Source organism: Scomber japonicus, chromosome 18, assembly GCF_027409825.1.
Source record: "Scomber japonicus isolate fScoJap1 chromosome 18, fScoJap1.pri, whole genome shotgun sequence".
NCBI lineage: Eukaryota > Metazoa > Chordata > Actinopteri > Scombriformes > Scombridae > Scomber > Scomber japonicus.
In genome coordinates this window covers 21,409,245-21,433,341 of record NC_070595.1, presented here as the reverse complement: position 1 = coordinate 21,433,341, position 24,097 = coordinate 21,409,245, and the positions used below count along the sequence as shown (strand labels likewise).

The window sequence follows — 24,097 nt, the reverse complement described above, 5'->3', positions numbered from 1 at the left end:
GAAAAAAAACGTGCCTTGTCGGAGGGCGTGTCCTTGTTGGTTTCGGGAAGCAGCGGGTTTGTGTCACTCCGTTCAGCATTCATGAGAATCGGATATGTGGAAACAACGCTGAGAAACCTTGTTGCCAGCTTCTCTTATCTTGACATTACGAGGTTTTTTCTTTTTATGTGACGCCTTTAAAAGCTCGCCGTTGAATGGTAAGAAACTCGCTATCCTTATATGTTGTGAAGTTAAATGCTTTTAATGCTTATATATTTTTGTGTCATGGCATCGGATGCACTGTAAAGTAAAGAGGGGCTTTTTTGGAAGGAGGGGGGCATGCGCAGTGTTCATTTGTATAACAATAATTAGATCCCAGTTTTTGTGTCATTATAGAACTATATGGCACTATAGAGTAATATGTAAACAATTTAGGCACGGTGTAGTCCCCGGAAGGCCTTGATACATTGATCTGAGTACCTTAAGTCTACTTTTTTTTTCTCCCCCTTTTTCTAATCAGCCAAGTTATGTCTTATCGTGTAAAATGAGAAATAACGAATAGATTAGGTGAGGAAAGCGTAAGGTGTAGATGTTTAAATGAGTTTTGCTTATTGGTATCTACGTAGGCCGTGGTGCGTACGTGATTGCAACAGAGACATACGGTGGTTTGCGTGTGTATAGGTTTGTGTGGTCTGTCTTGTGCCAGTTTTCAGACTCAAGATCAAGTTAATTGGGGACAAAAGCAGTTTCCTCATTTGACGATGGATTAGGGTCAGGTTTGGGAATGTTACTTTGGTTTGGAAATGTAATAGATTACTAATTACCCTATTTAAAATGTAATAAGTAATGTAACTATTTCAATTAGCCTACTTTATCAAAGTAATGTGACACATTACATTCAATGACTTTTTTAGTTTTCTAAACATTGTTTTCAACTGTTAAGCCCACCAAAATCTGACATGATTTATAGGGGAGATCATTTCTTATAAAGAAAGATTTAGCTCTCATTTGAAAATGTATTCATTAGTTCATGTTCATGTCTACATAAAATAAAGCTATTTTATGAAAAAAGTCAAAAGTCTGACATGGGCTTAATTTAATGACACATTTTTTCTCAGTAACTGTAATGGATTGCAGTTACATTTATTTTGTAATTACATTACACAACGCTGCTACGTGTGACTACTCCCCAACACTAGTTAGGGTTATGATAAGTCTTCAGGAAATGGATGACCATGATCTCATTTTTGTGTGTTTCAGTGATTTGGCTATCCCCACAATGTCTAGAAGTGGATGGTCCAAGCGTTCAAAGTCAGGGGCACTACCAGGCCTGGCTGAGCCTCCTCAGGTTCAAGGTGTCCATGTTTACCTCTTTTGGACCAAGGGAGGAGAGCGGTATCTGTCCCACACAGCTGGAGAGGTCACAGCAGAGGAGCTGTGCATCTCGGCCGCAGAGGCTGTAGGTGAGAATGACAGCTTTGACCGTCTACGCCCAGACAGGTCCATCCAAATTAAAGCAGTTTGTTTTGAGTTTGTGTTCATGTGGGAGCGAGTGTGCCTTTGTAACCTCTGAGTCTTTTCCCCAGGGATAACACCTCTGTGCCATGTGTTGTTCGCTCTGTACAACCCACTGTCTCGCTGCTGGTACAGTCCAAACCACATTTTTAATCAAGAGGAGAACTCCGGCCGCATTGTACTTCACTACTGTATGAGGTTAGTTGACATCATTCAACAATTGTGTATTAAAAAGTCATATGCAAAACTTTGATCAGATAAACATTGGCTACCACAGTGTCCTCTAATAGCTGTTTTCTTGCACCCAGGTTTTACTTTCGGAATTGGCATGGACTACATGAGAAGGAGCCGACCGTGTCCCGTTGTGCTTTCAGATCTGGGTCAGATCAAGGGGGTTCCCCTCTGCTTGAAATCACTTCCTTGGAGTATTTATTCTCCCAGGTAAATGGTTAACAGGATGTATCTAGTTTCCTCTTCGTCAGTTGTATCCTTATACTAAACTCTTTGCTTTTTTTGTCTTTTACAGGCTAAATATGAATTTGTGAATGAAGTCGTACAAATGGAAGACGTTCAGTCAGAGGACGAGCTAAATCGCTTCAAAAACGAGAGCTTAGGGATGGCTGTACTTCATCTTTCACATCAGTCAATACAAACAGGCTCCACCTTACAAGATGTGGCGGAAAAAATCGGGTAATTTTGACTTTGAACTGAGGCAAATGCTCTTTCAGTTATGATTATTACCATCTGTACACCAGGTAGTAACAATGGTAACAAAGATATTTTATGGTCTATCTTATTTTAAATATCCTCTGATGATGGATATGTTTTTGTTTATTTTTTATGTTGTGCCTTTGTATTGTTATTTCAATCCTATTTTCTGCTTTTATGAAGCCCAGTTTTCCGATTTGACCTTATAAGCTTCTTATAATCTGATATATTCACTGGATCCAAGTAACATAAAGGTGTCTCTCTTTTTTTTACAGCTTTGTGCGCTGCATTCCCAGGTCATTTGCCAAACACATCTCTAAAGACAACTTCCTGACTAAAATCAGGATCCGACGAGTGTTTACAGACTTTGTGCGAACTTTCCAGCAGCATACTGTCGACAGGGGGCGGCTGGGCACTCAGGAGATCATGTATAAGTACATCGCTACGCTCGAACACTTGGCACCTCGTTTTGGCACAGAGACCTTTCCCGTATCTCACCTGGAACAGAGCGAGGACGGAGATGGAAGCAGCACTTACTCCACTACCACCCATGCCCAAGGTGTCTCAAAAGACAACTTCAGAGCTCCAGCCACACATGAAATAATGGTGTCTGGCACCAAAGGAATTCAGTGGAGGAAGATGTCCATCCAGAAGGTTTGTCAAAACACAGTTATACCTTTTTATGATGATAAAATTCATGTTACATTTCCTGCCAGCATGGACTTTTCATTCATTCCATGTCTTTACATAGGCGCAGGCCAACTCTTACCTAAGAAATGACTACATGAACTACACCAAGAAAACAAAACAACAGTCCAACCAGTCGAATGTGAACACTCCCAATGAATGGACTTCCTTCTGTGATTTCCCTGAAATAAGTCATATAGCCATCACTGGAGCTAATGTGTGCATTAGCACTCAGGACAACAACTGCATGGTGAGAGCACTTGTTTACCCATTTATGTAAAAGCTTCAGTACATTATTTTACTTGGTAAATGTAGCCTTCTTGTGATGCATTAGTCAAATTGATAGACTTTGTATTAGCCATTCTAGTCATCAGATTATTTTAAGTGTCTGAATACACTGTATGCGCGTATGCCTAGATTCACATATATTCTCCAATTCTATATGTGTGTGACTATAAGAGGTTTTTTTACGCTTTGGGCATTTCATTATGTTTTGAATTTGTATGTGACTGTAGGTGGGAGCTCTGATTGTAAGCTAGTGGTGTTTGTGTATGTGTATGTAGGAGGTTCAGATGAACTCCAGCCAGGAGGCCCATTCCTTCATCTCCCTCCTAGATGGATACTACCGGCTGACTGCAGACGCCCACCACTATCTTTGTCATGAAGTGGCTCCCCCAAGGGTAGTACTGAGTGAAGCAAATGGACTACATGGACCTATGCAGTAAGTTGCCCCCCCCCCCCCCCCCCCCCACTCCCCTTACCCATGCACATACAGACACGCAGTAGCTATAAAGAAAAACAGTGTGTTATATCACAACTCTGGTGTGTTTCCAGGGATGATTTTGTGCTACAGAAGCTGAAAAAGGAGACAGCAGAGGAGGGAGCTTTCCTCGTACGTTGGAGTGCTCTCGACTATCACCGCATCATCCTAGCTGTCCTGAACAAAAACGAGGTAAGTCAACACCCACACTCTTCTCTGGGAATTATTGCAGTGCAGTGCAGTGATGGTGGAAATTTACTTTGTGTGTGTGTGTGTATGTATGTACTTGTGCCCAATAGAATGGATCGACACTGAGCCATAAGCAGTTTCGGATTCAGCATAAGGGTTCGATGTTCTGTCTGGAGGGCTGGGATCGAGAATTCTCCACTGTGAAGGAGCTCACAGACAGTCTCAAGACCTTCGTACTCAAGTCTGGTTCGGACAGCTTTACTGTCAAAAAATGCTGTTTGCCAAGACAAGGAGGTTTGTCTTCATTCATGCCCCCCCCCCCCCACCCCCCAAGTGTGTTCAAGGTTACCATGTGACTGAATGGTGTGTTGTGGGATATTTAGATTTGTATATGTGTTTTTGTGTTATGCAGAGCCATCCAACCTGCTGGTGAAGAGGCAAGGTGTCAATAACCAAGTTCAAACTGACTCCTTTTCCCTGAACCTGACACAGCTACGCTTCCACCAGATAAAGGACAAAGAGATCACACAGGTGACTACTTGCCACCTCCATATGACCTTCTGTTTCACCTCAGCAGCCTTGTGTTCTCTGCTGTGTGACTGACCCGGTGAGTGTTGTATTTATCAAACAGGAACAGCATTTGGGCCGCGGGACCCGAACGAACATCTACTCAGGACGTCTGATGGTGCGCGGTGGAGGAGGCCATGACGAGGACGATGAGTTCAACAACAACAACTTGGCTGACCGCAAAGGGATCCGAGTGGTTCTCAAGATACTAGATCAGACCCATAAAGATATTGCACTAGTAAGAAAAAACGCTCACTGGAGAAGAATAACAACAGTATGTCATTGACTCCAAGTGGATATTAACATATCTTTCAATATTCTCTCCCATGTCGTAGGCATTTTTTGAAACCGCAAGTCTCATGAGCCAAGTATCCCACCGTCACCTGGTGTTTGTACACGGTGTATCAGTGAAAGGATCTGAAAGTAAGAGGGCTAACATTGATCACCTTCACATACTCACTTCTACTTTTAGGTCCGCGACTTCCTCCATTTGCTACTTCCCCATTATCATGAATCATGAATAGTGTTTTGCAGACAAATGTGTGAAGCAGTGAACCATGAGGCAAATGCAAAACAGCACACGTCACACACGCTGTTCTATTTTGATGGTGCTTGTTTACATTTCGCTTGAACCTCTCAAACATGTTCCTACTTTACAGACATCATGGTCGAAGAGCTTGTGGAATTTGGGCCTTTGGATGTTTTCCTTCGCAGAGAAAGGGCTTCAGTGACTCCTCAGTGGAAGTTCATCGTTGCAAAACAACTTGCCAGCGCCCTCAATTATCTTGTGAGTTCAGATACTACTTTGTCATTTGTATGCTACGGATTTTAATTCAATACAATTCACTTTAATGACCAAGCAGCCAAGTTGCTAAGTGGTCATTAAATTGGATTGATAAAAGTGAAGTGGAACAGTTTATCTCTAGATAATCTTGCACTTGAAAATCATTTACAATCACCTGCTATAGGCCATTTGGTGAAATATTTAGAAACAGGTGGTGTATAATTCAGTGCATACGCAGCTCTTTAACTGGACACCACATTTTGAGTTTGAGCTGGTGCACTCAGATAGGAAATGAGATACGTCTTGTTATCGAACACAAGCTTTAAGATAAGTGTTGCAAGTGAAGTTCTTCTCTGCCTCACGAATAACAGTGTTAAGAGTTTGTGTTGAACTTATTTTAACAATACCCTGCATCCCAAATGGTTTATATATTTTACATTGGTTTTGTATTTCTATCATTGTAGGAGGCCAAAGGGCTGGTTCACGGCAATGTCTGTGCCAAAAACATTCTGGTGGCGAGACGCGGTCTTGAGCATGGTACTACTCCTTTTGTGAAGCTGAGTGACCCAGGAATATCTCTGAATATCCTTTCAAGGGAAGGTTAGTACCTGGAAATCAAATTTTAATTCACCTCATGACACAAACTCTTCCTCTTCAGATGTTTTGTATTTTGTGTGCTGATTTGCCTTATTTTGATCAGATTAATCAGGAAACGTCAACTAGGCTACTTCCTGTGACCTCTTTTCTTGCAGTTTTATGTCACAATGGTATCATTAAGGCTGTCCAAAATGAAATAATCCCGAATCAATGCAGAGGTGTTAAATCAACCATCTTGGTTTTTGTTTTCTGGAGAGTATGAACAAGTATCCACCAAGCAAAGTAGAGCAAAGACCTGGGATCGTTAAGTCATATTCTTTGCCTCTGCTGACATTGAACTTGCATAGATAAATAACTGTAGATTATTTAAGAGAGTTGTTGTGAAGCTAGGTGTTTTTTCTTTTCTACATTTTGTATAAATTAAAAACAATAAAAAAAAAAAAAAACCTAACACAACAAATGTTACTTTAAACATATTTATTATTGCTATTCTGCTTTACAGAGCGTCTTGAGCGCATCCCATGGATTGCTCCAGAGTGCGTTGACAGTGGCGCACCCATCGGCAATGCTGCTGACCAGTGGAGCTTTGGTGTCACCCTGCTCGAAATCTGCAACAATGGCGATCTTCCCATGAGTGGCAGCACATTGTCTGAGGTAGGATCATATGGCAGCTCTTAAGCATCCACCTGCTCATTTTATCCTTCCGACCTCTAATTCTAACATCGGACCCTTTGCCTCTCTCCCCTAACAGAAAGAGTGCTTTTATCAGCAAAGGGGCCGATTAGCTGAACCCTCCTCCCAGGAGCTAGCCCGCTTCATCAGCATGTGTCTGACCTATGAGCCCGTGGAGAGGCCATCGTTCCGCTGTGTGCTCAGAAAGCTCACAGAACTCATGATCAAAAGTGGGTCCTATACTTGCTCGCCTTGCTTAATGTTTTTCTTTCACCCTGTCTCAGTGCATTTAATAAATGGAGGGGTTTTTTGTCTGCATACAGTTCCTGATATATCTCCCAGTGAAACTCTCCCTGACACAGACCCTAGTGTGTTCCATAAACGCTACCTGAGAGAGTTGCGTGTCTTAGGAGAGGTGAGTTCTGACACCAGATCACCAGCAGCTTTCTTTTTTCCTCTATCTATGTCAGAAACTAATTCATAACCCAATGTTCTGTTTTCAGGGTCATTTTGGAAAGGTGACTCTTTACTTGTATGACCCCGCCAACGATGGGACAGGAGAACGCGTGGCAGTGAAGGCTTTGAAACAAGAAAATGGACATGTGCCTGAGGGGTGGATGAAGGAGATTAAGATCTTGAAGTCCCTTTATCACAGCAACATTGTGAAATATAAGGGCTGTTGTACTGAAATGGGTGAGTCCTCTGCTGTTATCTGTTTGCTTCAAGTATGTATTACAACTGAAATATATGTCAGCATACAGTGTTTACATATGCAAAGGAGAGTTTGGTCAATACCTCTCTTTCAGGGGAGAGAGTAATTCAGGGGATTGATTTTTGGACCCTGCTGTTCCTCTGTAAATACTGAGAATCTGTTAGAAGTGCAACACTGTTTTCATTTTATATCAATATTTTGAGCTTTCATCACAGCATGCTAAGCAGCACCAGGATAAGCAATAGTTCATTATTTGGAAATAGGAGGATAAAAGCAATGTTACATTGTCCATTGACAGGAGGACAAGTGGTGCAGCTAATAATGGAGTACCTTCCTTTGGGGAGTCTGAGAGACTACCTTCCCAAACGCAAACTGGGTGTCCCTCAGTGCCTTCTGTTTGCTCAGCAGATCTGTCAGGTGAGTTTAAGTGCTTATGCAGTTTGTGATACTCATCCATTTCCACTTGATCTCATCATATTTTTGCTGTTGTGTGCAAACTGCATCAAATGTCAGGGTATGTTATCCTGTTTCCTTTGTTTTTTCATTCACTCTTACATAGTATGTTAACTTCAGTACACTTGAAATTGCCTTAAGTAGATAATCCATCACATAAAGCTTTAATTTCGTTTTTCTGCACTCTAGGTTTCTCATTCTCATTAATTCATTTAGTTGAGTAGTTTCATTGCAGTAGCATTATGTTACACTGTGCTTGCTCACAAAAATCTCAATCTTCAATGTGTGCTGAGAGACTTTTGCATTTTATCAGCCAGTCAGCTCATTTCAAGGCTTGTCAGGCTTGACATTGTAAAATTGTCACATTATGATTGAATTTATTTTTTATAATTACATTTTTGGTTTCAAATTCACATGTTATTTCCTCTCGGAAATTTGATTTATATTTTATTTCTGTTTTTAAAGGGGATGGAGTACTTGCACTCAAAACGATACATCCATCGAGACCTAGCCGCTCGTAATGTCTTGGTGGAAAATGACAGTGTGGTTAAGATTGGCGACTTTGGCCTGACGAAGTACATCCCAGAAGGAGAGATCTACTATCGTGTTCGGGAAGATGGGGACAGTCCAGTGTTCTGGTGAGTTCATGCAGCACTTAAGAGTACTCCTCCAATTTAGCATTGCATTCCTACAGAATTGTTAATCAGTTTAAAGAAAGAAAAGGATCCAACCCAATGTGGCACAACCAGACCTGTACTCTTCAGTCCCAACGGATTTAAAAAAAAACAATTATACTACAATAGACCCGTAAACAGACTTTGATGTCTATCATACATTTCATTTTCAGCAGTGTGATTTAATGCTTTGTTCTATGATTTTGGCCACTAAAATGTAATATTTGCACTGTATAGGTACGCCATCGAATGCTTGAAAGAGAGCAAATTTTCCTTTTCCTCTGACATTTGGTCTTTTGGAGTCACGCTGTATGAGATCCTGACCCGCTGTGACCAGCGCCAAAGCCCTCCAAATGTACGTCATCACTTGTCTCATATATCAAGCTCAAACCTGCATATATTTACATGTGACAACTAAATTTGATTTATTTATAACTTTTTTGTAGAAATTCTTTGAAATGATGGGGTCAGCCCAGGGACAGATGACTGTGATGGTGCTCATAAAACTGTTGGAGAAACAGACCCGATTGCCTTGTCCCAGAGAGTGCCCACATGAGGTAAAGAGGAACATAACATACTCATAAACACAAAAAAATATATTTTGTTTGAATTATGCAGTCTATTTTCACACATCTTTTGTATTTTAATTAACAACAGGTGAAGATCCTAATGGACCAGTGTTGGGCTACAGATCCTGCACAACGGCCATCATTCAGAACCCTCATCGAGAAGTTTGAGGCTATTCGCCGAACATACGACTGGCAGTCTAATATAAACTTTTCCATGGCTCAGGTTTGCTGATTGGGATTCAGTGAAGAGCCACTTCGTCTACACGTCTACACGTCATCACGTAACAACCATATATTACAGCCGAGAATATGTTTCCTGCTGTGTAATGCCTGCTGCCTCCATTTACGCGACCCGAATCAGAATTGAAAAAATCTGATTCCATGTGATTTTTTTTTTGCTGTTCACCCTGTTATGAAAAAAAACCAAAACATTTTTGGGCCGCTTTTACCTGCACTCTGAATGTAGCCATATTCTTAATAGACTTCTCTTTTTATAAAAGCACACTGCTCTCCTCTCTTATGTGCTATTAATGCAACAGTAAACTCAGTCTGTGTATTTTAAGGGAGGAAGGTGATGAGTGTCATGTATTTCTATTTGCATATGTCACAGTAAGTATTAAGAATATATGTAAGTTTGGGAGAATACTATCTTTTATGTTTATTGTTTGTACATATTTGACTGTAGGTTATAAATGTTATATGCATTTAATTTTTTATGAATCAAATTGTCAATCTAATAAACCATTTTCCATATCCCCCTTTCATTTAAGACTAAAATATATATTTGTGCATATGTCAAAAAAATGCATAAAAAGTTTATTACGCAATGTACCAGCCTGATTTGTGTGTCACCAGGTGTCCTACATTCAATAAAGCACAGTTACATCTCTGTTACATAAGAACTCATTGATCACTAGCTAAGGGGTGTACTGTAAGGAAAGTAACATATGCTAATATTTTTCTAGGTCTGTTCAAACTCCACTTAGTTTAAAAAAGCAACTTGAAAAATGAAAACAGGCAATACCACTAATTGTACCACACCTGTCCATGCTGGCAAAATGCACCTATATCCTTACTGCTAAAATCTAAAAAAAAAAGATTAACAAGAACCTGTCTGCTCAGACAACAGATCAATTCATTTCTTTTCATTTATAATAGTGTGTATAGAACTGACTGGCCCAATCATCCAGATACATCACAGACTAGCATAGAACCATCTGACACAGCATCCATCCTGTTAAACAAGTCAGGTTTATTTGTAGGGAACGTGGTCATTCAGAGTGCTTTACAGATTTCTAAAGCAGTAAAAAATGTTTAAAGTTTTAAAACAAGTAGCCAACTAGGGTTAGGGTTAGACTCTAAACTAAATGTGAGATCGAGTTTATGATTCCTTGAGTTTATTAGGTGAAAACCACAAATCTGCTGGTAGGTTGTTCCACACTTCAGGAGAATTAGCACTGAATGCTCTGTCACCAGATTTTGAATGAACTCTGGTAATCAGGAGAAAAAGGTTGTCCTCATCATGTCAAATCAACTGTAATCACCATGCCATCATGTCAAATATTCAGGGACTAGGCTGATGCTTTAAAGACCAGAAGCACAATCTTAAAATCAAATTTATAATGGCCTTTATTTGTTGTTGTTAAGATACAGGGCAAAGCCTTGGATGGCTTTTACACATTTATATCGCCTTTTTTTTTTACTTCATCAGTCCAACAGTTGAGTGCAACCAAATACATGGCATTTTTATGTTAGCAGGTGTTTAAACCAGTGATCTACTGTACATACACCTAAGGAAACACCCAGACCCTGCAGCAAAACGTTTTTGTTTTGTTTTTTTCCACTGGACAAGCCTGTCTATACTGCCACAGTCTTATATAATTCAAATGGACAGTCATACAAGGGTCTATTTTAAGGCACGGGCTTTCCAACCACACCGTCATCACAACTGGCAAGCTGCAAATGGCTCACCCTCCAGGAAAAGTACCTCAAGGAACAAAAGCTGAAATGGGGAATATATCACTGAAAAAGTCCAACACAGGAACAGTCCAGTGGTGATGCCATCAGCTGAGTCACTGAGTGCATACTGCAGTACTATAGTAGTATACTGTTGTTCATTGTGAGAACATGTATGGCTGGCTGTCTCCTGTCTGACCCTCTCAAACAAGGAGGATTAGTAGAGTATTGTATTAAAACAACAAAAGAAATCAAAGTATACAAAACACCCTTACAAGGAGGCATTAACGATTAGAAAAGATGACCAATTAAAACATATTTAAACAAATACATATTTTCTACATATGATTCAAAACAAACTAAAAGTTCAAGTATAATACATCCACATAGTATTTAAGTTATCTCTTCATCCTCTTCTTTTTATTATTATTATCATGGCCTTGATTGTGTTATTTATGTGTTATTTATGTTTTTTGTTTTATTGTATTCATCTAAATACTAGGGGGGAGAATGGGTGTTGGTGGTCACACTTTTTACTTTGATTTGAATCCCTCAAAAACTGTATTAACCACATGTTGTAGCACAGAGATACAGAAGTAGAGAAAAAAACAATATAAATTATAGCTCTTCCCTCATACTTTTTTATGGTAATAAATTGTTTTATTAAAAAACGATTGAGTAAAAGCCTAGGAGAGTAACATTGATAAGCTGGATATTTAAATTTGACATGAAAAATACACAAATTCCTCTCATCTCCATGTCAAGTGACTCAATGTAGGTGACCCCTGACCCCACCTCTAAAAATGTCAGTACCCGCATTATGAATATGACAACCAACCCCGTTCTCCCCTACTCACTATCAAAGATTATTAAAGTCAGACCTAAACACAACATAGAAATGCAACACTGTCCATAGTTTAAGGTTTTGAGACAATTATATGTTGCCTTCTTGCATAGTTATTCAGTTCAAGTCTGTCTAAATAAAATGTCTCTAAAGTCAGATTTATATGCCCCCACTAACCAGTGTTGGGAATGGAGAGTAACTAGTTACATGTAATGGCGTTATGTAATTTAATTACAAAATAAATGTAACTGTAATACGTTACAGTTATTGACAAAAAAGTGTCAATAAATTACAGTTACTTATGAAAATGTTGATGATTACAAAGGGGTCAGACCTTTAAGATTTTGCTCAGGAGGAGGATCTTTTTCCTTTTTTAAATACTTAACATATTACTGAATACATATATTGCTTTATAATTACTTGAAAAAAGTTTTTACATTTTTTAAATTTTATTTTGTAAAATAAATCAGGACGTGTGTTTATTTGGAGCCTGTCAAATTATCCATGAAAAACACCTAAACTTAGATTTTGGTGGTCTTAACTTATCATAACAGTTGAAAACATTGGTTAGAAAATCAGAAAAGTAATCAAATGTAATAAGTTCAAATTCATTTGATTAAGTAATTGAAATAGTTACATTACTTATTCCATTGTAAATAGGGTAACTAGTAATCTGTATTACATTTCCAAAGTAACATTCCCAATCCTGTCTAAACTCAACATATAGAAATGCGACAATGTCCATAGTTTAAGGTTTTAAAACAATTGTATATCACCCTCCTCATGTATAGTTTTATTCAGTTCAAGTATGTCCAATGAAAACATCCCTAAAGTCAGTTGTATGGACCCCCACTGGCCCCTGAGCCTCCACTGTGTGTGATAAGCAGCATGTCACATCCAGCTTTGTGTTATTCAGGGAGCAGCCGTAGCCCCACCCCCACACACTCCGTTACGTCGTAGTCATGGAGAATGCGTCCCTCTCTCGTCCAATCAGAAGCGTCGCTGGGGCCATGTGTGTATTGTTTAAACTGCTCAAATCTGACCGAGTTCACAGACCGAAAAAACTTCACACCAAACTGAGTGATGGCGGCCGTCGTGTCTGTTAGCACAGCTGCCAGAGATGAAAGCACCACAGACACAGGGCTCGGTTTTGCCTCTCGCCCGCTCCACGAAAACCACGACGTGGCCGCGGACCACCATGAAAACTGGAGAACCGGAGAACGCCGGCACCCCGAGCTCGTCGAGCCGTGTGAGGAGGACACGACGCCGGGACGAGAGTGTCAGCGGAGGGTCGACGAAGACCTGACATCACTGAGCCCCGACGAGATCGACAGCCGCCTGGAGCGAACTCGCCGGGAGTTTTACAACCGTAGAAAAATCATCATGAAAAACTTACCCCCCGATGTTAGCAATCAGGTATGAGTCGGGATATTTAAATATAAAAATCCATCGATGATTGATTGATTGACGCGATTTTGGGCTAACGGCAGCCTTAGCTCCACTATGCTACCTCCGTTAGCCTGCTAGCCATTTAACTCGTTAGCTGCCCTTTTGAAACTTCAATTGATGCAATTTTTAAAAACTTTTTTTTAAAACAGCTACAACTTATTTTAAAAGACAGCACGTCGTTAAATACCACCTGACCCAAACCATGAGTGTACTGTTATGTGTAATTAGTTTGTGTTGGTTGACTTAAACGGATTTTAACTGTGCCAGGTGGTCAGATATGTCACCTATGGACGGTCGTCTGTGGCCTGTATGACCTGCCAGCTCGGCCTTGTAGGAAACACTTTGATAACTTTTAATAATAGCTGCGTAATTTCTCCATACAACTATATTAAGATAAGCTGTTGGTAATTATATGCTTATCTTGAATGCTACAGGTGTTTTGAATACATTTTATGTTGCTCACCAAAGCTCTTGTTTGGTTGTCTGTGATTTACTCATGATGCCACATTTTTTTTGGGAACGTGCCTGACTCGTGGGGAGCGGGGTGGGCCTGCGGGCGGTACCATTGTTCAGAGGGGGGGGGTGCGGGGGGAGACCGAGGCAGAGTGAGAGATAGAGAGAGAGGGGGGGGGGGCAGTAGTGGTAGTTCGAGATGTGAGTTGCATTACAACAAAAGGTGGAAGGCGTGTGGGGACAAAACGTTTCAGAAAATGCTAGACAGCATCGCCATTTGGTCTGTGAATGGGCAAAAGCAGCGCAGAACAATTTCTCCTACAACAATGAGTCAGTTATTCACCCCCACACGCACACGCACACACACACACACACACACACACACACACACACACACAGGTGCACTTGCTTTGCTTGTTTCCCCCACTGACCATGAATGTGTTATGTGATTTACCCAAACAATTGCAGTTAAGCAATGATGCTCAAAAATGAACAGCCAAGAAAGTAATAGTTTTAATGTGCAACATGATACCCTGTTTACACACTGAACCACATCACTTTACTGTGTTTTCCACAGTATTTTAAGAGACTATGATGGTTAGACCTCAATTGGACCTTCTAGGGGGGTCCGGCTCCTCTGGAAGATAATTTGTAAACATTTTTTAGTCAACTGCACCATTCTGGTGCACTCAAAATTAAGAGGTTATATTAGAGCCCGACAGATATTATCTGCCGATAGGGGCTTATTAGGTCTGGGCGATATGGGCAGAATCAAATATCACAATATTTTTGACCAAATACCTCCTATCGATATTTGGACAATATTGGAAGGAAGACTATTGGTGCTTTCACAAAATATTAACACAGAGCTTTTTGATAAATAATCATCAGTAATGTGGATATAAAGGCAGATAATAGAACAATCTGTTAAGCTAAGAAAATTACTTTTTTACTGTAATGCAGCCTTTAAAAAGCTTAAAAGGACAATCACAATATTATTATATTCAAAATCTAAAACGATATCTATAAAATATCACTATCGATTATAATATTGATTTATTGCCCAGCCCTATGGCCTATCACAAATATTTTGTATATTTAATCATTTTTCCTAATTCAACTTTAATATATACATATTAAATTCACTGTTAAGTTTACTGTTTCAATGTACTGATGTCATCTTATAAAATTATTATTATTATTTTTTTTATTTCTTTATGTTGGCGTGGCCCAAAAATCCAGTAACGGTCGGGCTATAGGTTATATCTTTAAAAAAAGAAAAAAAGTGCTCTAAACTATTTAGTGCTTTAGTAATTTAACTACTGGTTGTTTAGGTATGAATGGTGATGACACAGCAAAAAGGGTCACACCCACAAAGCATGGGAAAGATATTTTTATCAGTTCATAAATTGATCCAAACAAACATCAGAAAAAAGACTAATGTCCATATTTCAGCTCTGAAACAAAGGAGGCTGAAGTGATTATCCAAGTTCAGCTACTTCATTACTTAGGACCATATAAAATACTGTTAGATTTTAACTTTTTTTCAGTAAATATCTTTTTCTACATTGTTTCAAGTTTGTGTTGTTTTTCTTCAAATAACTAAACTACAAGTTACTCTATATATAATTAACGGGGACTTTTAATTTAAATGCTTGGATGTAACTATTTTCTTCCACTATCTGCAGGAGGTCCACGAGCTGCTGGGCAACTATGACTTAAAGTACTGCTTCGTCGACAAGTACAAGGGCACAGGTTGGTTTAACTGCTCGTCCGTCCCATTAGAAACCATTTATTCTTTGAGTTGTCTACTATACAGAGTAAACAGACATGATAGTTTGTTGAAACCACACAGGATGTCTGCGTTTAGATCAGTTCACCATGTAGAGGAAAGTAGTGGAGCTTATCAGTGTTGAAGTTAAAAGGGTTAAGTTCATAACAATGACACAGTTGTTGACTTAAGTTGAATAAAATAAACAAAAAGCACATGGAGGGGACGCTTTTTGTGCCAAAACATCATCATTTCCATTCTCATTTCATTTGCAGCTTCAGTAAAGACATAATCTAGATGTGCTCCAGTATTACATCACTGGTGGTGGCCAGAATTTTGGCCGTTCATTTAATTAGCCTAATTATATCCCTCTCTTACTCCACGCTGATATGTATTCTAGCTCTGCGGAGGTGTGACTGTAGTCTGTGATGTACACAACAGCAGTGCTAACGGCACTGGCAGAGATGGAAAGCTGTTGTGAGGGTTTGATAGCGAGGAAGGTCGTCTCCAGCCAGCAATCGTTTTTCCAATGGCTAATTTTCTCCGAGTGGGGCTGCCATGATTTGAAACTAATCTGTCGCTTAAATGTTAGTTGAAAATATCCTCTCAAAAATGCCTTTTTACTATGAAAAGCTGAACAAAATGACTCAAAGAAATTGGAGTTAATTGGACAAGTAATATTACGAATGATTCCAAAAATTAATTAATTAATTCAAGGAGGTTACAGAAAAATCAAACACCAAAAGTCAGAGTAAACATGTGGCAGATAATTAATGACATGTTTTGGGGTTCTGTCTTGCCAGTTGGCCGGTAATATTTTATCTTTTAAAACAAAACAGAGATCTTTTTGCTCCTCTATCAAACGCAGGAAGCAGGATGATGGCCGTACTTGAGGCACAGTACACTATTGGGCTCTAGTGTGTCTGTCTGCTTTGTAACGGTACTCTATCACATAAGTAGACGCACTAGAAATTGGTGCCGATACATAAGAACTCATACAGGCTTAAATGTGACTTTTGTAGCTGTCACTAGTGGAAATAGTGGAGATGGATGATTCTTTATAGGCCTCTGTGACAACCACTGTAATCTCAGTGAGGGAAATGTTGCAGTGACATAGATTTTTATTAGTTTACACATATACAAATGATACAGATTATACACATAGAGACAACATAAGATGTGATGGAGAAGTGCAGGAAAAACCCTCGGGGGCTTATTCTAGACATTCTTCATTGTGAGGATTACATTGATCAATGGAAAAAAGATCAAACTAAGATTATTAAAAAGGAAGGTCAAAAGAGAGATTAGATTTCACAAGAGATACAGATAACAGATTTTATATACAAATTAGGATTATTGGGTTGTCCATAAGGATGATATTGCATCGATAGAAACAAACCTTTTTACAGCTTTTAAAAATGAGACGTTTGACAGATAGGAGGCCTGAGTTTAAAGCTGTTATGGGTAGAATAGATAGAAAATTGGTGACAGTACACATAAGAGATGCTGTGCAGTGACATCGTGCCACCAGCGTTGTCGTTAATCACACCTGCTGAGGGAGGAACAGTGTCACAACCAAGGTTTACCCTCCAAGAGTAAAATAGATCTTACACTTAACACTGCTGAACAAATGTAGCTCTCTCACTTGATACCAAATTGTATTTATTGTCCCTCTTCTTCCCCCTATCCCTGTTTCCCTCAGCATTTGTGACACTGCTCAACGGGGAGCAAGCACAGTGTGCCATCAAAGAGTTCCACCAGCACATGCTGCGCGACCGGGAGATCTCTGTGCAGCTGCAGCCGACCGACGCCCTGCTGTGCATCGCCAACTTGCCCCGCGCCTTCACCCAGCAGCAGTTTGAGGAGCTGGTGCGACCCTTTGGTAACCTGGAGCGCTGCTTCCTGGTGTACAGTGCCTCCACGGGGCACTCCAAGGGCTACGGCTTTGTGGAATACATGAAGAAGGACTCTGCGGCCAGGGCCAAGTCAGAGCTCCTGGGGAAGCAGCTGGGCTCCCGCATGCTGTACGTCCACTGGACCGAGGTGGGCTCGCTCACGTACCCGATGCTGCACTCCAAATGTCTGTGTGTGGACCGCCTGCCCCCGAGCCTGCTGACTGCCCAAGACCTCCGCAACGCACTGGCTGACACCCATGCACCAGTCTTCTGCCAGGTCAAACTTTTAACACATGATTGTTTTGAAGGGATGAATTTTTTTTGTTTGTTTTTGTTTAGGAAGTTTTATCACATATTTGATCCGTCAATGCTGTTCACCTTTACCCCAGATTTCATGTGGTCACTCAAAGTTTCTATAGCAATGAGCATTGCTGGTTTCTATGGTGATGACCACCTGACTCTCCCAGGTGGTGTCATTCAGCAGGCTTTTCTGGAATGAGAGAGAGGGGTGTCCTTTTAGCACGGCACACATAGTAGCACTTTTCTGCTGGTTCCAGGGGTTTTTTCCTTTTTTTCTTTTTTTCTTTTTTTTTTTTTTTTTGGGGGATTGTGGCAAAGGCAGTGATGATTAAGGGTCATGTGACATTTTAAAAGAAAATGTTGAGTTTCCCACCGCTTGTTTGGGCAAGCTACAGCCGGCCTGTCTTTATTTTATTTTATTTTTTGAAGCCATGAAATGTGGTGGTATTAAATGATGAGGCCACTCAGACTGATAGTGAGTTGAGGGCCTTCAGAGGGAAATTTAAGAATCTTATATGGTCAACTTATTTTCAGAATAGCACCTATACTTACTGGTAATAGTAAATGTTGAATTCTTCATTATTTAAGCTGAAGATTGCAAAACATTGAATATTTTGGACATTTCATCTTTTTCGAGGAAGAGTAATAACATATAGTTTATGTAAATGGGACAATGACACCTACATTTTCTTTAATATAATTTCATTTTTTAATTGGGAGGTCGTTCACATTTACAAAAATACATGACATAGTACTGACTCAAATATTTTTAATAAGTTTTGTCTAAATAAAAATGTCTCCTTTCTTCTTTCCTTCAGTAGCTAACTGAACATTTGAACAAAACGATGTCAAACATACTCATTGATTCTTGAAAATACGCTTCTTAGATCACTCTCTGTAGTAGTCCACTGGAGATGACAATGTCCATTAAAGCATGTCAGGTCTCTGATGTACTTAACTCATTTTGACCACATCCCCCTAAAGTTTGTTTTGTTTGTTTTGTTTGTATTTCATAGAAAATGTTATTAACCTTTCCATTGTGTAGATTTCGTAAATAATTTTAAACCAGTCTAATGATGGAGCATCTGGTTGCAACCACTTCTTAGTCAGGGCTTTTCCCACACATTTTCAATACAGAAAACCCAGGACATTTCCTTTTAGATTTTCATCATTTTAAATTTATTTTGAGCAGTGATTCTGGTACATTCCAGGGGTTTTACAGGACATAAATGTGCTTTTCAAATAGCTGTTGCACTCCAATGTGTGCATTCATGGTATAAGTGGAAAAATCACAGGCTTGCCAGTCCAGCCCTACCTTGTGTGAACAGTATTTATTGGCAGCAGAAACTAAGGCTGATCATGTTTCTGTGAAATTTTAAATGATTCCCCCCACCTTCCCCCCTCACAGTTGGCTCAGGGACAAGATGGAAGTTTCCGGCGTTTTGCGGTGTTGGAGTTTGCCACAGCCGAGATGGCTGAGGAGGTACAACGACTCACTGACGGCAGGCTGCTGGGCGGGACACACATCAGGATGTCCTTCTGTGCCCCGGGCCCTCCTGGAAGAAGCATGTTAGCCGCTCTGATTGCTGCCCAAACCACAGTGAGCACATTGCATGTTTCTATTGAATATCCAGATTTAACATTCATTTAGTCGTTGCTCTTGTGCTGAATGTCTGTCTTGTTGCCCCTTTCTAAGGCTGTGAACAGGGGTAAAGGTCTCCTCCCTGATCCTACAGCCATGCAGATACTGACCGGCCTCAATAACCCTGCCACCCTCAAGATGCTGCTGAACCCACTGTCACAGGGACACAAACAAGGTGAGCAGTCCTCGCTGGCTCAGCGGTCACTTTGAGTAGTGTCATTTTAGGTTTTGTTCTGGTGCCACGGATCATGACATGCTCGCTTTGTACGCAGGCCTTCTTGGTGCAGCCCCTACGATGCCGCTGCTGGCCAACCCCGCCCTCTCCGCTGCCCTGCTCCAGTTGCTCCTGCAGAACCAGGCCAAGGCCCAGCAGGTACTGCTGCCTTTCTGCCTTTTCTCTGACATGTTTCTCTGAGCTGCTCAGCCTGTTTTGACTCATCCTCTCCTACTCATACACCCCCTCCCCAAACTCTGCTCTTTCCCACTTTACCATTAGCATGCCTTTCTGGGAAATCATCTTCTGTGGGCTCAGGTGCTACACAATAAAGAAACCCCTTTAGTGCCTTGTGTGAGTGATAATGGTGTTTGTGTGAGGTGGTGAAGCTAGATGGATCCTGATCTTTAATATGGTTGCTGATAGAAAACACAATGCTTGAGTGGGTAAGCTCTCGCGAGCAAGTAGGTTTTGTGTGTGTGTGAGGGGGGGGGGGGGGGGCTGCCTTTGAGTGGTGCTGAGTGATGTGGTTGGTGTTCTATTGTGTGCAAAAAGTGTAAATAACCCATTCTGTAAGGACTTTATTTCATATGTGGTGAGTAAGCTTCAGTGCTGACTAAGTGTGCTTGTGCAGTTCAGCAGTTTTCCAACACTGAGGTGTTGCAGCCAGGTTTGTGTGACCCTGAACTCTGTTCTCTCCTTTGGCCAGCAGGCAGGACTCATTGGGGAGAATCCTCTGGCGGCTCTGCCTGTCCAGCAGGGAGTCCATCTGCTCGGAGACCTGCCGCAAGGTTTGGCATCCGCCGACTCCAGCCGTAGCTCCTAGAGCCACAAACTGCATGTTTTTGCTTTGCTTGTGATGCTAAACATCTGTAACCCTGTTTGCCAGTTAATCGTGCTTTCTGCTCTTTATCATTAGTCATGATTTTTTGGTCACAATGCTAGATCTTAATCTCAATTTTAATGTGTTAATAATGTCTGTAGAATTCCACATGAGAAATGTACTGAAATTAATTAGATTTTTATGTTTACATTTGTGATTTAAATAAAACCCAAAAACTAATTTGTGCAAATATGATGACAAACATGAATGCTGGGTAGCGAAACGGATTAAAAAATGTAAAATTACATTTTTGTTTTCATGTTTTAATTTAGTCATCTCTCTTAATTCCTTTTAGGTGGTGTTGTTCCAGGTCTTGGTCTTCAGGCAGATCCTCTGGCCCCCCTAAAGCCAATGCCTCTTGGCAGAGCCCTGGCAAGGGAGCAGGAATCTCCCACAGCAGCGTGTACCTTCCCCCAGACTTCCTCTCCCACTCTGCAGGGCATCTCTATGCCTCTGATGGGCAGCATGATGGGGGCAGATGGCCTCACAGCACAAGGGGTGAGGTCCCAAGTAATATCCATAATAGGCTTCCTGCCAAATCTTGTCCAGCTTTTTTTTTGTATTGTTTATTTTGAACATGTTGAAATAAGAAAATAAAATGTATAAAGGCAGCAAAACAAATAGAAATGTCACCAAACTTTAGATAAACAACAGAAATGCTAATCATTCAATGTTTGAAAAGGGCATAGGATCCCTTTTGTTTATACTCTATCAATCAAATCACAGCCAAAACATTCAAAACAACACATCAGTTTAGTGCAGTTATAAAATGAGAAACTGTCTTCTTTTATGGCAGAAGTGAATAATGTTTTCTCCTCTCTCAGGTATCCATATTAGGAGATCCTCCCAAAGATGTGAACCTTCCCCAGAATGCCTTTCTCAATGTCAGCAATGTTTTTCCTTCAGGTGAGATGCTCTTTTGTAGTCTGTGCTTCTGGTTTTCTTGCTCAGCAGTGTTTTTTTTTTTTTTTTTTGGATGCATCTACTCCAGTATTCAGGCAAATATCCAGCATGTCATGCCTCTCTGCTTTCCCATATATTCAGGAGGAAACTGCAGAACTCACCCTTATAGAAAGAGGCCTACACTAAGCAATGTGTCCAACCAGCACAGCATACAGCCAAACTACAACTTGCGCTACCAGGAGTCCTATAGCCCAGACTATCCTCCTGTACACCAGGTGACTACTGAATTGCTCTGACATATTCTTTGAATTAGTTTATTTATTTATTTATTTATTTATTTATTTATTTATTGACAATGTTGTATAGCCATACAGTTTTTGCTGCACATTCAGTGTCCTGTATGATGTGAACTAGACTGATGCCCTTCTGGTGTTTGTCCTCAGGATCCCTTGGCCCACTTGTATGAGCAGCAGGAGAACCTTGATACTGGGGCCCTGGCAGGATTTGGACAGCAGGTACTGTTCAATCTACCGTTACCAGGAGACGTGCTATAAAATGATGGGCTGTTAAATTAAATACATTTGTCCCTCCAGTAATACAGCTGTGAACTTTGTTTATCTCTGCAGCTCTCTCATCATCCTGAGTACAGTGAGCGGTTTTCCCACTACAGTTACCCTCCTAGCCCACCTCTGTCCTCATATTTCAGCTCAGGGCCTGAGGCCCCCAGTAATGGTAGCCTCCCTTCCACCCAACTCAACAGGGTAAGCCAAAAGCTTTGGATTGATTTCGACTGTTTTTTTTTGTTTTTTTGTGAAATGAATCTGTTTTTGTTGCAAACTATTGATTTCTTGTTGGTAAGAGCGTAACAGCACTGGGAAGAGTGGAGGGATTTGTTCCAAGAATAAGCCTGTGTTCAATAATTAATGTGAGTGCATGAGCCTCAGTAAAGGAAGATTTAGTCACTGAAAGTTGGTTGTTTGTCCTCAGGCTGTGGGAATGCCTCCTGTGAGCCACACCACTAACTACCCTCCAGGCCTGGGGATTCCCGTGAGGGTAATTTAGACACTCTTGTCTATGCTTTAGTTTTTGTTTTGTTTTTTTACACATGATTTGCTGTACATTAATTTGTCTTTCTTTACAAATTGTAGACTCCCATTGGTAGCCACAAGCGTGTCTTCTCCCGTCTGATCCCCTCTCCGGAGCCAAGCCCAGAGGGTGGATATGTGGGCCAGCACTCCCAAGGCCTCGGTGGCCATTATGCAGACTCCTACCTTAAGCGCAAGCGTATATTCTAAATACAGCTAAAGGCTTCTTGCTGTATGAGTAGCCATTCAACAGCCAGGACACAATGGAAACTCCTCCGGTCTCCTCCAGTGAACTCTATAACTTGGATTTGTCTCCTGTTTACTCCTGTGAGTGACCCCTGGAGGGCGCTGAGGAGTTCAGCCTGTTTCTATCTGGACAGTTGTCACCCCATGGGAATTCTTGGTGGTTGTTTTTTTTTTCTTGTTGTGTGTGTGTGTGTGTGTGTGTGTGTGTGTATATATGATTTTTAGTGTGTTGGTAAGTGGTAGTTTTTACTTTTTTTTTAATTTGCCTTTTAATTTCTTGTTGAAAAAATGTACAGTGAGGGGGGGAAAAAATTGGTTAATTAGCTAATGAAGTCTTTTCTCCTAAGCATTTTTTATTCCTGTGTTGAGTGTGGTGTGTCAGCAGAGCTAAAGATAGTTTGGCCAGTTTGAATGGCAGCCATAGGTTGCTTTTTATGATGTTTGACATCGACTAAAGTGATGCTGTCCACAATTTCAGGCAAAGGGACTTGGATAGTATTAAAAACAAGCTTTATTTCAAAGGCTCTACACTTTTGATAGCCTTCCTTATTCCATGTAAAAAGTTCATTAGTTTGTTTAATGATATGGTGTTTTTGTGTTGTGGTGTTCTGTTCCCCTCCCCTCCCACAGGGTTGTGTGTTTTGCTGTATGTCTCTCTCTATTTCTCGCTGTAATTCAGGCTTCTCACTGGTCAACATGCAGCTTTCCATCCACCAATGACAGCTGTGTGTACCTGCCTATGTATTAGGACGGTGAACCTTGTTTTTTTTTTTTTGTTTGTTTTTTTTTAAAACCAGAACCATTCTGGCGCATTTTCTCAAGCCGAACTTTTCCACGTTGTTCGTTGTCTTTTTGATCCACGACCCTCCAACTTGTTTTACGGAGTCTGTTGTCTTCACTGGTTGTTGAGTGACGCACTCTGAGGGTGCAGGTCATGATCCTAAAATGTTCTCAGCTTTATTAAGATGCCATTTTCCAAGTCTCCTTCTCACTCATATGTTGAATATTTTCTGTGTTGATGTGTGAGTTCTGTTTTTTGCTAAGTTAAATTTTGAATGTCTTTAAAAAAAAAAGTCCAAACGCCACACTTTGGGTGGTTGAGTTGGGTGGGTGGGGTGGTGGACATGCGCTGTGTGCCATTTCTGAAGCTGCCAGCAGATAGTGACTTACAGGGATATTTCCCATCTCTCCTCAGCGAGAGGCTTGACTCTTGTTTAATTGGCTTCTCTAGATGAGTAGATGGCAGTGGGAATGATGGAGATGGCCCAAGTTTTCCATTGATGGTGGGACTTAAGTCTGTCTTAGGGAAATACTAATGGAAGCTACTGGCAGGTGATTAGTCAGTGACATGACAGTCCTTGTTTTGTTTTGTTTTTTTCTCTTTTTTTTTTTTTTTTTTTTTTGTTTGAATAATTATCTGGTTGACAGTTTGATTGTGAAAACCCATTACCTCTGACTTCTGCTAGGAAATGCAGCTACACCTGAGCCTTGACAGTGTTTTCTGTGATCTCATCCTGCCCTGTGTTGGCTTCCACCTACATTTACCATTTATGTGTTTATTTGCTGTGTAAATAGTTAAAGCTTGATTTT

The 24,097-nt window shown here is 40.6% G+C and overlaps 2 protein-coding genes across 3 annotated transcripts; both read left to right on the top strand.

The window, feature by feature from the left end:
- Positions 1-72: 72 nt before the first annotated feature.
- tyk2 (tyrosine kinase 2) lies at positions 73-9,617 on the top strand. 2 transcript variants are annotated; one of them, XM_053338773.1, is made up of 24 exons: positions 73-197; positions 1,240-1,442; positions 1,566-1,692; positions 1,803-1,935; positions 2,021-2,184; positions 2,478-2,856; positions 2,954-3,139; positions 3,453-3,610; positions 3,724-3,841; positions 3,949-4,132; positions 4,251-4,369; positions 4,470-4,643; positions 4,741-4,828; positions 5,065-5,192; positions 5,654-5,789; positions 6,289-6,440; positions 6,538-6,688; positions 6,782-6,873; positions 6,962-7,151; positions 7,469-7,587; positions 8,089-8,261; positions 8,535-8,652; positions 8,744-8,854; positions 8,955-9,617. In XM_053338773.1, the coding sequence occupies exons 2-24, from the start codon at positions 1,259-1,261 to the stop codon at positions 9,096-9,098; spliced, it is 3,528 nt and encodes a 1,175-aa protein (XP_053194748.1). In that variant the 5' UTR covers positions 73-197; positions 1,240-1,258; the 3' UTR covers positions 9,099-9,617. The 2 variants fall into 2 exon arrangements, with proteins under 2 accessions (XP_053194748.1, XP_053194747.1); XM_053338772.1 differs by having other exon boundaries at positions 6,538-6,873.
- A 3,132-nt stretch (positions 9,618-12,749) lies between these two features.
- raver1 (ribonucleoprotein, PTB-binding 1) lies at positions 12,750-22,683 on the top strand. The gene is made up of 14 exons (XM_053338777.1): positions 12,750-13,082; positions 15,257-15,323; positions 17,042-17,511; positions 18,943-19,134; positions 19,231-19,351; positions 19,449-19,549; positions 20,100-20,181; positions 20,569-20,771; positions 21,098-21,179; positions 21,318-21,451; positions 21,620-21,691; positions 21,803-21,937; positions 22,164-22,229; positions 22,325-22,683. The coding sequence occupies exons 1-14, from the start codon at positions 12,750-12,752 to the stop codon at positions 22,469-22,471; spliced, it is 2,205 nt and encodes a 734-aa protein (XP_053194752.1). The 3' UTR covers positions 22,472-22,683.
- The last annotated feature ends 1,414 nt before the right edge of the window (positions 22,684-24,097 follow it).

Bases quoted from the DNA above. Each gene is read 5' to 3' on its own strand.
- tyk2 (XM_053338772.1), top strand. From the start codon at position 1,259: ATGTCTAGAAGTGGATGGTCCAAGCGTTCAAAGTCAGGGGCACTACCA. The intron at 1,693-1,802 runs GTTAGTTGACAT...TCTTGCACCCAG, and splicing joins GTACTTCACTACTGTATGAG to GTTTTACTTTCGGAATTGGC. The intron at 2,185-2,477 runs GTAATTTTGACT...TTTTTTTTACAG, and splicing joins GATGTGGCGGAAAAAATCGG to CTTTGTGCGCTGCATTCCCA.
- raver1 (XM_053338777.1), top strand. From the start codon at position 12,750: ATGGCGGCCGTCGTGTCTGTTAGCACAGCTGCCAGAGATGAAAGCACC. The intron at 15,324-17,041 runs GTTGGTTTAACT...TGTTTCCCTCAG, and splicing joins CGACAAGTACAAGGGCACAG to CATTTGTGACACTGCTCAAC. The intron at 20,182-20,568 runs GTTTGGCATCCG...AATTCCTTTTAG, and splicing joins GCTCGGAGACCTGCCGCAAG to GTGGTGTTGTTCCAGGTCTT.